Below are 13,444 nucleotides of genomic sequence, written 5' to 3'. Positions count from 1 at the left end.
AGCAGTAAGGAGTATGCCTTTTTTCATGTTTATGTATGTTTTTTGTTTTTTTTAGCACTGCCAGACGACACATCTCCAGATTTCGTTATTATATAAATGAATGCCCTACTTTGTCATACTACAGTGTCACACAAAAGTAGGGAATTACGAACTCGCAACTCTCGTTGTGAACTTGTAGATCTGTGATTTTTGCTATTTGTTTTAAGTGAAAGTGCTGTTTTGGAAAATTTTTGGATATAGGCCTACATTGTTTTTGTCTAACATTACGTGAATGTAATGAACATGGTAAAACGCAGTGCATAAGCAGCGTGAGTGCGGCCTATTGTATACAGGTCATCACGATGAAAATAATAAATCTACAAGCTAAGAACACGTTGCACCGTCCGCAGTGATACGTTGTTAGCTTGTAGACCTGTTCTTTTTGTCACGTGACACCTTCGCTCTAGTCTGTCTCGGGGCATTGATAGCACACTGGTTCAAGAGCCTCATTAGTTCACCGTATGACTGCTGTAGGCCTGGAAATGGGGTAAAATACATTGGAAAAGTTATGGAAAAGTTTCGCAAAAAAATGTGTGGGAACCTGAAGTCTGTCTGGGATTTTATAAATATCTGAGGAATGAAAAGTATTAGCAAGAGCTTGTGCTTGAAAAGTAACAGTCTTGGACAGGTTTCGTGGCTCCACTGGTTATATCATTCCCCTAAATCCCATTGAGCTGCAGCATGTTGCTCAAGCTGACTGGAGGCATGTTGCTCAGTGGGTAAAAAGCTCAACATTCACAGCGGAGTCAGTAAACAGAGAGCGTACTTCAGCTCTGGAAAAGGTAGACCTTCATCGATCGATCCCTCAGAGAAATTCAGTTTCAGCTTCACCCAGGTGATGGCTGCTCATGTTGGGTGCACGGGGGGGGAGCTCTTAACACGTTCTCTGCCAGGTATTCATTAATTAATTCTCCCACCTCTGCCAGCGTTTTTCATCACTGAAAACATGATTTTTGCAATGTGTTAAAGGACGACTTCACCCATTTTAAATGTTTGTCTACTCCGTCTGTGTCTCAGAGGAGGTCTGTGTACAGTTCAGAAACCCGCCTACCAGTGACATCATCGATGACGATGGGGAATCCAAGCTTATAGAAACGGCAGGCTTTCTATTCCTGGAAAGTTAGCATGCTATAATGGAAGCCATTGTTCTCGTGTTAATAAAAATCTAAATAGAAATCTGTTTGAAAAAGAAACAAAACCTGCCTAACAATGATGTCACTTGTAGGTGGGATTCTGAAGTGTCCACAGCCCTCCTATGAGTTTTTTTTAAAAACCATTATCATTAGTGAGGACCAATTATATGAAGATAGGTTGAAAATGGGTGAAGTCGTCCTGGATTAAGAGTTTTGCGCAGGGACACTTTGACACATAGACCGGAAGAACCGGTGACCTTCCGATTCCCAGGCAGCCCGGTACCCATTCAGCGACTGACGCAAACGGGGGGTAAAGTATGAATATCGTGACGGGCAGAAAAAAATACCTGTGTTACAATGTAGTTATTATTTAGTTACAAGCTCTACTTTTCAATACAAAACCCATAGACACACAATGCAACGCGCTGTGAGCTTGTAGATATTTTTTGATAAGATAAGAAACATAAAAAGTTGAGATACAGTACATTCTTTATGCGGTATGTTGGAAAGCGCGTGCACAGGGTAGGCAAGTTTCACCAGGAGTATACCCGGCGTTATAATACAACTTCAGTCATGTTAGGCTGAGCCAGTTTAGTCCTCAGCAGATTCACATCAAGATGTCCCAGAGCAGACAAGTCAATGCTAATTTCTCTGAGCTTTCGACCAAGCTGCCAGATCACAGCGAGGGATGGACAGAGAGGTTAGGGCAAAGCTCAGTAACCTGAGAGCAGGGTTGTGACTCCCGGTTGACTCCCGTCGAAGACACACACGTGGATATGTGCAGATGTCAGATGGAAACATGAAGGGAATAACTGAGCAGTTGAACATATGAATTTGTGATGAGCGGTGATGGCAAAGTGTGTTAAGTCTCTGCATGAGCGGACCAGGATGGAAGGGGGTGGTGGAAGAGTTCAGGGAGCAGCTCCATATTCCGTTCCATTATTTATACTCAATCTCTGTTTGCAACTGTTTAGCTTGCTGCTAACATGCCTCACAAGTGGTGTGTTCACTGCTCATTTCGATGCTCATTTCCATATTCAAAGATGGCCTGCTGTGAACACTTTCTGCCACTGATTAGAAAGCAGTGTTTAGTTTTTTGCTTTTTTTTGTAACCGAGGGCACTTGATTGCTGATGGCTTCATCACCCCATTGAGCCACTTGACTGAATGAATCTGACACCATCCATTAAAGGATGTGTATCACTGGTTAAAAAAAAAAAAGAAAAAAAGACAGTTTTTCAATTGCTTGATTCAGTATTTAGATATTTGATATTCATTTTATCAGTCACGCCCCCTTCCTATACAAACCCATTGTAACTTCAAACTCAATTTTAACCATGTTAGACTCATTTAAAACACCTGTCCTTGGTTCTGGTGACTGATATTGTCCTTCTAATATGCAAGGGGGCCGTGTTTTTAAATTTTTGGCGGAAAATAAATCAATAAATGAACTTAAAAGATGTAATTACATAAATGAAAAAAAGTAATTGAAAAAACACTTTGAATAAAATGGAAATACTCAAATGAAAAAGTACTTACTTACTTTCCACCACTGCTGCTGACTATCAAGCCTCTGCCGAGGGGGGAACATGAAATATTAGTATGCAACAAGCAGCGGACCATGACTGTAAAAATAGGTAACTAAGAAAAAGAAGAAGTGCGTCATGGCCGAGAGACACAGATTGACCCTGGCAGGTGTGTCAGACCTGTGGTTTCATCACCACACACATCATGGTAAAAGTCAGATCGTGCGAGGCGGGCAGCCGTCACTCAGCCTTGAATAAAGATAACGGAGGATTTGTCAGTGAACTAAAGTGTCATCTAGTGGAAGTACTTAGCGCTCATGGCGGCCTTGAACCTAATTTTTTTGTACTTCATTTCACCTTTTTGCTGTTGTTTTCGTTGTTGTTGTTTCATTTCAGTTAAAGATGGGTTTTGTTTTGTTTTTTTGTGGAAAAAGTACTCAAATTGTTTACTTAAGTTAAAGTATCCATACCGCAAAGTAAAAGTACAAAAGTATTGGTATCAAAATGTACTTAAAGTGCCAAAGTTATATTTAATGAGTACTTTCTCATTATGTTTTCAAATGTATAAAATGTATAAAAAATCTTTTGAAAATAGCAGATCTATAAGCTCATAATGCAACGCCTTGTGAGCTTATAGATCTGCTATTTTCAAATGGCTGAAATGTATATAGGGGCTGAAGTGGTTAATGTATGTTTTGTAATAATAATCAAAATCTACAAATAACTAGTAACTAAAAAACTTGTCAAATAATTGTAGTGGAGTAAAAGTACAATAATTGTCTCTGAGATGTACTGGAGTAGAAGTAAAAGTACAGAAAATTGGAAATACTCCAGTAAAGTGAAAATACCTCAACATTGTACAGTGCTTGAGTACATGTACTTAGTTACTTTACACCTCTGGTTTACACCGGTGATTCTCAAACATATCTATTTGGCCACTGACCCCCATCTGAAAAGGTTGGGACCCCATAAGAGAAGAATTGTGTTGTTAAAGGTGCAGTATGTGTGATTTGTTTAGTGTCAAATAGCTCTATATTCTGATTTCATTGCTACCATGTTTGTTCGGTAACAGGGGTCTCCCCATCTCTCCAGCTCTTTAGTAAACAGAAAATTGGAACTGGAACGCTATAAAATTTTCACTTTTCCCCCAAGATTTTTCTTTGAAAATAGCAGATCTACAAGCTCACGCTATTTTCAAATAGCCAATGTATAGGGTTAGAGCACTCAGGTAGCTTCTTTTGGGCTTGTTTTCATAGACCTGCTTGTTTCTCTCACAAAGCCTGGCAACACTTGTCACATGATGTGCAAGTACCCCCCCTGGACATGACATAGTACTGTGTATGTATCCCAATCCAACCCTAAATCTTTTGAAAATAGCAGATCTATAAGCTCATAATGCAACGCCTTGTGAGCTTATAGATCTGCTATTTTCAAATGGCTGAAATGTATATAGGGGCTGAAGTGGTTAATGTATGTTTTGTAATAATAATCAAAATCTACAAATAACTAGTAACTAAAAAACTTGTCAAATAATTGTAGTGGAGTAAAAGTACAATAATTGTCTCTGAGATGTAGTGGAGTAGAAGTAAAAGTACAGAAAATTGGAAATACTCCAGTAAAGTGAAAATACCTCAACATTGTACAGTGCTTGAGTACATGTACTTAGTTACTTTACACCTCTGGTTTACACCAGTGATTCTCAAACATATCTATTTGGCCACTGACCCCCATCTGAAAAGGTTGGGACCCCATAAGAGAAGAATTGTGTTGTTAAAGGTGCAGTATGTGTGATTTGTTTAGTGTCAAATAGCTCTATATTCTGATTTCATTGCTACCATGTTTGTTCGGTAACAGGGGTCTCCCCATCTCTCCAGCTCTTTAGTAAACAGAAAATTGGAACTGGAACGCTATAAAATTGAACCTTATAATGGGTAATTTCTCCTGAGTGGTTGAAATTGGCAACCCACCTGAAAATGAATTTTCTGTTTATTACAGAGCTGGAGAGACAGGGCGACCCCTGTGACTGAACAAACACTCAGTATATCAGTATATCAGTGATTACTATCCAAATGTAGAGAAGCGACACGTTGACTAAATCTACAGTTGATTTGGTTGACTAAAATGTATTTGGGCGGGCCTTGATGGCGTTGTAATTGCTGATTTTACACTTGGTTGCATGCTGAAAATAGCAGATCTACAAGCTCACAACGCGTCGCAGCGCGACACGTTGTGAGCTTGTAGATCTGCTATTTTTTTCAGAGCGCAACACCCGAGCGCAACCAAACATAAAATGACTTGTCTTTTAGTTCTACTGGATCTCTTCTCCACTCGTCCCTCACTAACATTTTAGTCTAGTTTTTATTTGTTGACGAAATTGTCAATATATTGAGTCTTAAGGTCCTTACACACCGGCGAATATGCGAATATATGCAAAATTCGGACTCGTTCCGAATAATTAAAAGACGCTTTTTCGCTTCGCGAAACTGATGTGGACGCTTTCATTGACTTTATAAGGTTTAAAAAATAAACGTATTTATTCGCATGAAGAATTCGCCCCGGTATGTAAGGACCTTTAGTTTTAGTCATCATCGCTTAGTTTCTATTTAGTTTTTACGTGGTTTTCGTCAGTGAAAAAAGGTAGTCGACGAACATTTTTCGTCATAATTTCAGTCGACGAAATCAACACTGTCTAGCAGTCAGCCCGCCAGCCACCAGCAGAGGTGGAGACGGAAACAGATTTCTGGCAGGCAAGCTCACACTCACAACGTTTGCAATAAGGCCCACTTCTGAAACACACCGAGGGACAGATGGAGCGCACAGAGGGACTTCCCTTCGGAGGTGGAAAGCACCCAGATTCCAGGACAAAGAATGCCAGTTCATAGGAGTATTTTGGACGGGAAACGGGATACAAACGGGGGCTCTGTCACTCTCTCTCTCCCCTCTCTCTCCATCTGCCTCAGGTCAAGGGATTCTGTTGCCGCTTTATTTGTACAGTACACAAGCGAGGTGTTTACTTTAATTATGATAATTAAACAGTGATTTGTTTATCCCCTGGGTAATGCTATTTCAATGCAGGCGTGATCGCTGAGCACTTTAGCTATCTAGACATACTGCACTGCATCGTTGTTCTTGCTGGCCCTGTGTGGTATCAGCCTAGCAGACACTATTATATTCAGTATTGTTAGTTGCAGTAATAATAGCCTGTTGACAAGTTGACAGTCATAAAGCACAAATGTTTTCATTTCAGTTGATTTCTCAAGCCTTAGGCTACACCCTGCATCTCAGTGCTCAAGGTGTGCGTTTATGTCGCAGCTTGCCTCATTAAACAGTCACAGAATACCTGCTATCACAGTATTTAGGCATTAGATAGCCTTAAAATAGCCTAGTTCAAGTTCAAGCCTAGTTCAAGTATTGTCACATGCACATTCAATATAGGCAATAAGTTAGTAAGTAAGTAAGTAAGTAAGTACGTAAGTAAGTAAGCAGCCTTGGGAACCAACGGTCCCCGAACCATGCCTATACTGTAGATCAGGAGCCTATCTCCTGTTTCTGTAGCGAGAAGCAGCTTGATGTACAAGTACACTCCCTGGACATGACGCTTGTATGTCACATGGAGTGTTGCCATGTCCGCTTATTATAAGCGACTTTGGGCTTGTTTTTCTGTAAAGTTGCTTTAAATATTGGTAGTTGTGGGTTGCGTTTTGTTTGGGCTTGTTTCTAAAGTGTAGCCTAGTTGCTTATTTGTACTTGTTTCCTAAATGTTGTTTAAACCAGTCGTTCTCAAACGTTTTCATGTCAAGGACCCCCACATTAATGTAATTGTCTGCAGAGACCCCCCCCTTCTGAAAATTGTTGTGCCAGAGACCCCCATACAAGATTTGTGTGGATTTAAAAATATTCCTAAATTTTCACTTTTCCCCCAAGATTTTTCTTTGAAAATAGCAGATCTACAAGCTCACGCTATTTTCAAATAGCCAATGTATAGGGTTAGAGCACTCAGGTAGCTTCTTTTGGGCTTGTTTTCATAGACCTGCTTGTTTCTCTCACAAAGCCTGGCAACACTTGTCACATGATGTGCAAGTACCCCCCCTGGACATGACATAGTACTGTGTATGTATCCCAATCCAACCCTAGATCCTGAGTGCCAAGCAATGTACCATTTTTATAGTCTTTCACTCAGCCATGGGGAGTGAACCCCCAACCTCCCTCAGGGCGGACACTCTTGGAAACTGAGCTGGTATATAGAGGCAACAGCAGGCAGTGAAAATCTCCCTTTACGTGACTTTCTGTTGCATTGTGTAGAATAATGATTCTCAAATGAGCCCAAACTCTGCAAATGAGCCTAGCTTCCACCCGGCTATACCATCAGACTGTTGAACAAGGCATGACCACCGCCTGTCATCAAGCTGGCCCCCACACACACACACTTCTTTTGTCTCTTTCTCTTTCTGGAACCAACCAAAAAAGATGGAGCTTGTTGCACAAAAACTAATGTCACCCACTGTACACCTGTAAACCTGTGTATTCTGCATAATGACTACTTTAACTTTTGGTACTTTAAGTACATTTTTATGCCAATACTTTTGTACTTTTACTAAAGAATGAGTTTTTTTGTTTTTTTGAATTCCGAACTTTTACTTGTAGCCGAGTATTTTATTACTTTTACTTAAATAAAATATGTGAGTACTTTTTCCACCACTGGACGTATGATCCACGGCCAGCCCAACGTCTATGTATTATTATGGCTATGCTCCCTTTAATGTGGTTAAGCCTAATTCATACTTTGGTGCACTGCACTGCGTCACATTTTTTCACTTGAGAATGAATGTTATTTCATTTAAACTAGGATGCCTCTCCCCTCTCTCGCCCACCGCTTCACCGAGCGAGTGAGATGGGGTCGTCTTATCAGCCGAGCCCGAGCGAAGACGCTCTCGCACAATATAAGCCTCTCAGTGGATCTCCTCAAGCCTGAATAGTCTCTCTTTGTTACAGGCTATGAACTCCTTGAATGTAATTTCTGCCAGCGAATGGCAAGCTGCATTGTCCAATGTGAGTGGCTCACGCCGCTGACACAGACTCACAAATCTTTCGCACATTATTCCAGCGCGCAGCCGGGTGCCGGCGTTGTCACAAGCTATCCGCGGGATGCCGAACACAAAACAAAATTGTTTCGAGGTGATACAGTAAATATGTCACTGATGCCTAAACAAGAACAAGGATCGGTCATTCATTCGTGAGCAAATAGTTGAGTGCGTGTGTGCGTGTGTGTGTGCATGTGTGCGTGTGTGCGTGTGTGTGTGTGTGTGTGTGTGTGTGTGTGTGTGTGTGTCCAAGTATATTTGAATTTGAGAAACAGACATTAAATGGGAAATTGTTGTTTTATGGAAAAGATTCAGGTTAAGGTTAGGATTAGACATGTAGAGGTTAGGTTTAGGAGTTGGGGTTGGAGCTATTCCTGATTATATCTTAGTTGCACCCCTGTATCGTGCACCTAAAATAGCAGATCTACAAGCTTGTAGATCTGCATAACACTCAAGTATAGTAATACAAAAATTGTGTGTGCGCGTGTGTGCATGTGTGTGTGTGTGTGTGTGTGTGTGTGTGTGTGTGTGTGTGTGTGTGTGTGTGTGTGTGTGTGTGTGTGTGTGTGTGTGTGTGTGTGTGTGTGTGTGTGTGTGTGTGTGTGTGTGTACGTGCGTGCGTGCGTGTGTGCATGTGTGTTCTAACTCAGGGAGACGGGGAGTGACAATGCCTGCAAGGAACACCATGTTTTCTTCAGCTCGCTATAGCGTATTCAGCCGCAAAGCTAATAATACACGTCAAATGAAATGGACAGGACTAATTATAAGTACACAGAAGTGAAGTCTGTTGAGAGGCATTAATAGGCTCTCTGATAGCGCCTCTTTAGTGTGAAATGCATTCATTTGGCTCCTCATTAGAGCCCAGATAAGGAGCGTTTATGCTATACAGCAGCATGTGCTAGATGTTTGGCTAGGTGACCATTTCTCCTCCGCTGTCATACACTTGAAATAAAAGGCTCAGACAATGTGGCCCTGGCCATCAATAGTAATGGAAAATAGGCTGTGCCGGCAAGAAATCATGACTGAAAAAAAATATGAAAAAAGAACGAAATGGAGAAAATGGAACAAAGGAAAGGTCAACCAAAAAGAGTTGGAGTGAGAGAAAAGAGCTTATGCGAGTTAGGCAGCAAATTCCCACTCCTCTCGTCTTCATGATAACTCGTCATGTCTTCCCCCAAAATGAAAGCCTTGGAAAAAGTGTGCCTTTGTCTACACGTTCAGCATAGGCCTACACATACAATTCTCATTCAATTAAACAAAAATAATCTGCCGCACCTGGGTTACACAGGAAGTGACATGACCCAGAAAAAAAAACCCTATTATTTCAACTGAAACCTTTAGAGCAAACCACATAGTGTGTGCGCAATATGCGCCTCTGTTTCCTTTCAGGGATATATTTTTTATGATTTAATACAGATAACACCTCTGGGGTCCCCTGAGGACACATCTTCAGTCAGCGCTCTCATAATCATACGCTCCATATCTGTCTCTCTGCACGTCCACACAGCATGGGCACGAGAGATGCTTTTTGAAAGACAAAGTGAGGATCAGCCAAACGCGGGTGAATTCTGACTGTGAATAAATAGTGTTACTTCCCCGAGATTCTTCTCCCTTTGACAGGGTGCCAGTTTAGTCTTCACTTTAATCTCTAGTTGTTGATTTTTTTCAGGGTACGTGGCTCTGCATCTGCAAGAGACCAAACTTGTTATATAATACTATAGTCTATGAGAGTCTGTGTGTCTCCGTCCAGAGCTAATCTCACAATCACAAACCACTGCACTTCGTAAGCATGCTGCCAATAGGGCACAGAAGTACCTCCACTAATGTTTTTATTTATTTATTTAGTTTTATACTAAATCAAAAATGGAACTTTAATTGTATAATGGAAGTCAATGGGCTGTGATTGTGCCCAGAGCCGTATATGAGAGTTACGACACTAGCGTTGACTCCCATCGTAAGAATGGAATGCGGAAGTGCTCTGTCTATCTCAATGAGATAGTTCCAATGTTTGGAACTATAGCCCATAGCAGCCCGCTTTGCGGCGAGATCAAAGCGCGACGTTACTCTCTATTCTACACTCTGATTGTGCCTTGCAGAAAATTTGGAGTCATACATAGACGACTGATGTCATATGTGGGGATAGGGCCCTACAATGTTATTGGCCCAGGGGCCCGCGCGGGGGTTAATCCGTCCCAGATTTGACTATTTTTGAAGTTACACATCAGCTACAAACTTTACCTGTTACGCCTATTTAATATAGGCTTTAAATAGATACATAGTAGGTATCTCGCACATTTGACATGTTGATGTGACTACTATTGTGACTATACTGTTACTACTGCTGCTATAGTAAGTGTCTCTGCTATAGCAATGCACATATTTTTCTACAGCTACATATGCCTTAGTGCACATTTATGTCTCATTGTACATTTATACTGAATACTTTTTTTTCTCCCTGCCCTTATGCTATGCTATGATCATGTGGATACTGCTGAAAGCCTCTTCATATTTGTTTTATTCTTATCTTACCTTAGTTTCTCCCTTTTGTATTGTATTGTATTACTATTGTCTACTATTGTTCTTGTAGCACAGTCTACAAGTTCTTTCTTTCGGTTTCCTTTATTTATTCAGGGAAGCCCATTGAGAGCTAGCTCTCTTTTTCAAGGACGCCCTGATCACAGCATTTAAAACACATACATAATGAAAAACTATAACAAACATTTGAATCACATTACAATGTCACAGGTGCAAATAAATATAGTGTTACATGAAACAGGTGCAGTCACTATGTAGTGTGTCCTCAAGAAGTGCTTTGTGGAACTCACACGATTGCATTTCGCTTCTTGTACCTGTATGAGAGTAGTAACAAATAAAACCTTGATTCTTAACCCTTCGTTGTGCTGTGAAAAATGGCTGATCTACAAGCTCACAGTCACACAGCAACACATTACGATGCGACGCGTCATGAGCAAAGTATGAAACTTTTTCCCATAATGACAAGGAGCGCCAAGTTGAAAACGGTTGAAAATCCATTATTTTGGTCTCGTCTCTTTCTCTCAGGCCGCAGCAAGAAGAAGGAACGCTGCCTGAACGAGGAGCTGCATCCGCTGGTGGAGACGGAGGCCTGTCCCTGCCTCGATGAGTTCCTGTCCCAGCCGTACGGCAACTGGTCCTCCTGCATCCTGGCGGACCCCCCGGCGCCGGGCTCCCTGCAGGGCTGGAGGAGCCAGCGGGAGGTGAAGGAGTGTGGCCAGGGCCTGCGCTACAGGGCCGTGGCCTGTGTGGACCAGCAGGGACACCTGGTCAGCCCCGCTCTCTGTAGCGACTCAGGTACTGTAATGCCTCATTTCCAGTGGTGGAAAAAAGTACTCACATTTCTTACTTAAGTAAAAGTATCAATATTGCAATGTAGAAATACTCTGTTACAAGTAAAAGTCCGGAATAAAAATGATACTCGAGTACAAGCTCACAATGCGTCGCATCACAGAGTAAAAGAACAATATTTGCCTCTGAGATGTAGTGGAGTAGAGGTAAAAGTATTGAAATTTTGAAATACTCCAGTAAAGTAAAAAATACCTCAAAATTTTACTTAAAGTTGTACAATGCAGAATCACAAATAACGATTTTTAGCAACCTCTGCTGGTCACTACCGTCACTGCATACAATTTCCGTAGTCCTCGATTACCCAGAATTCCATTCGTTTTCACCGGAAGCCGGAAGCGTTTCAAAAAGCGATCTTTTTTTTCCTCTAAATTTTTATCCCGCGATTTTGTAACCCTATTTTTTACACCCAGTGCCAATTATCTATGTAATCCTGGGCACTACCTTCCCTCTGCCAACCTAGGGAGGCCAGGGCCGAGCTCATGCCTCCTTCAATGCATGAGAGCCAACTGACCTTCTTGTCACCTGACAGGGGAGAGTTTCCCTGGTAGGACGTAGCGCGTGGAAGGAACACGTTATTCCAACCAGTTCCCTTCCCCTCCATCAGGCGCCCCGGCTGGCCAGGGGGAGGCAGTATAGTGACCAGGATTACTGCATGTTTTTGTGAGGGTACCTACCCTAGGAGACACGGGGAGAACATGCAAACTCCACACAGAAAGGCCCTTTCACCAACCCCACCTAGGGTATGGGCACTGATGATGCGGAGGAGAGAACACGCCCCCAGCGCCCACAGCTTTCTTTTTCTATTCTTTTTCGATCTTCCAATCCTACATTCTCTTGAAATCAGCGTGAGGTTCCTTTTTGTTATTAGCGCGGTAGTTCCTGGCCAAACAGGAAACCGTTGCGGTATTTCCTGGCCGACGTCATGACGTCGGCCAGGAAATACCGCAACGGTTGAGGGTACCTACCCTAGGAGACACGGGGAGAACATGCAAACTCCACACAGAAAGGCCCTTTCACCAACCCCACCTAGGGTATGGGCACTGATGACGCGGAGGAGAGAACACGCCCCCAGCGCCCACAGCTTTCTTTTTCTATTCTTTTTCGATCTTCCAATCCTACATTCTCTTGAAATCAGCGTGAGGTTCCTTTTTGTTATTAGCGCGGTAGTTCCTGGCCAAACAGGAAACCGTTGCGGTATTTCCTGGCCGACGTCATGACGTCGGCCAGGACGTCGGCCACGACGTCATGACGTTGGCCAGGAACGTCATTTTCCCGGGAAAGTCCCCCCAGTCCACGTTCAATAGAAAATATATAAATAAAAGCCTTCCGGGGGTGAAATTCATGGAGTGGGTGTAGTGAAACTTTTGCCACTCACAAAAGATATACAATTTAACTTTAGTTTTGTTGAAAACGTTACCTAGTATGCCTGTAAGTACAGTACTTGAGTAAATGCACTTGGTTACTTTAGACCACAGCTCATTTCCAGGGGTCATCACTGTGTCTGTAGAAATGTGTCCGTGGATAATCTTTTTATGAACCACCCTTAAACCCTTTATTCTTAGTAAAACGGTCTGCGTTACATTTTTCCCCCTCTACACCAAATGTATTCGCCTAATAGCAGATCTACAATCTCACAATGTGCTGTGGTTGCGATGCGTTGTGAGCTTGTAGATCGGCTATCTTTGTTTCAAATATATCTATTGTGAAGCACATAGTTATGACCCAAACAATTATGAGGCTCTTCCCTATTTTCCTACAAACAGAAACATCCACACAAAATAAACAGGTACTGTACGTAGATCGGCCCTTTTTGGCTAATGTCCCCCCCCCTGAATAGGAGGGGTTCATGTAGTTAAATAACTAATTATATTGGTCTATAATGGTCTATTTATTCCAAAAAAGTCTACCTGACTGCAAAGTACAAATGCATGGTGTGATGACAGTCTGTAGGCAGGATACAAGTTCAGGCAAACAAACAGTATTTATTTTAAATCCAAGCAGAGCCAGAAGGTACAAAATCTTCAAGCTAAAAAACTGTCGTCAAGGAAGAATACATTTCGGCAACAGAAGTCAGAGTGTAGGAAAAACAAACAGTGATGGCACCGTGAGGGGAGGCTCTCCACGATCACACAAATGAGGTGGAAAACCATTCTGCCTGAGGCGAAATGAAACGGAGGAAAACGTAAAGCGAGTGAAGATGCTGTAGAATGTGATTGGATAATTACAAGGATGATCTAATAAGGGACAGGACAGGTGAGATGAATGTAGAGGACGCGGGGCCT

General features: G+C 42.1%; 1 protein-coding gene across 1 annotated transcript in view; it reads left to right on the top strand.

The window, feature by feature from the left end:
- Window positions 1-13,444, top strand: part of thsd7ba (thrombospondin, type I, domain containing 7Ba) — a 271,757-nt gene that overhangs the window by 172,585 nt on the left and 85,728 nt on the right. The window contains exon 14 of the mRNA XM_080456937.1: window positions 10,839-11,108. Coding sequence (XP_080313063.1) covers window positions 10,839-11,108 — 270 coding nt within the window. The remainder of the gene's footprint in view (window positions 1-10,838; window positions 11,109-13,444) is intronic.

Source organism: Gymnoscopelus braueri (assembly GCF_963280865.1).
Source record: "Gymnoscopelus braueri genome assembly, chromosome: 18".
Classification (NCBI taxonomy): domain Eukaryota; kingdom Metazoa; phylum Chordata; class Actinopteri; order Myctophiformes; family Myctophidae; genus Gymnoscopelus; species Gymnoscopelus braueri.
The sequence above is the reverse complement of the archived record's forward strand: the minus strand, read 5'-3'. Positions and strand labels throughout refer to the sequence as shown.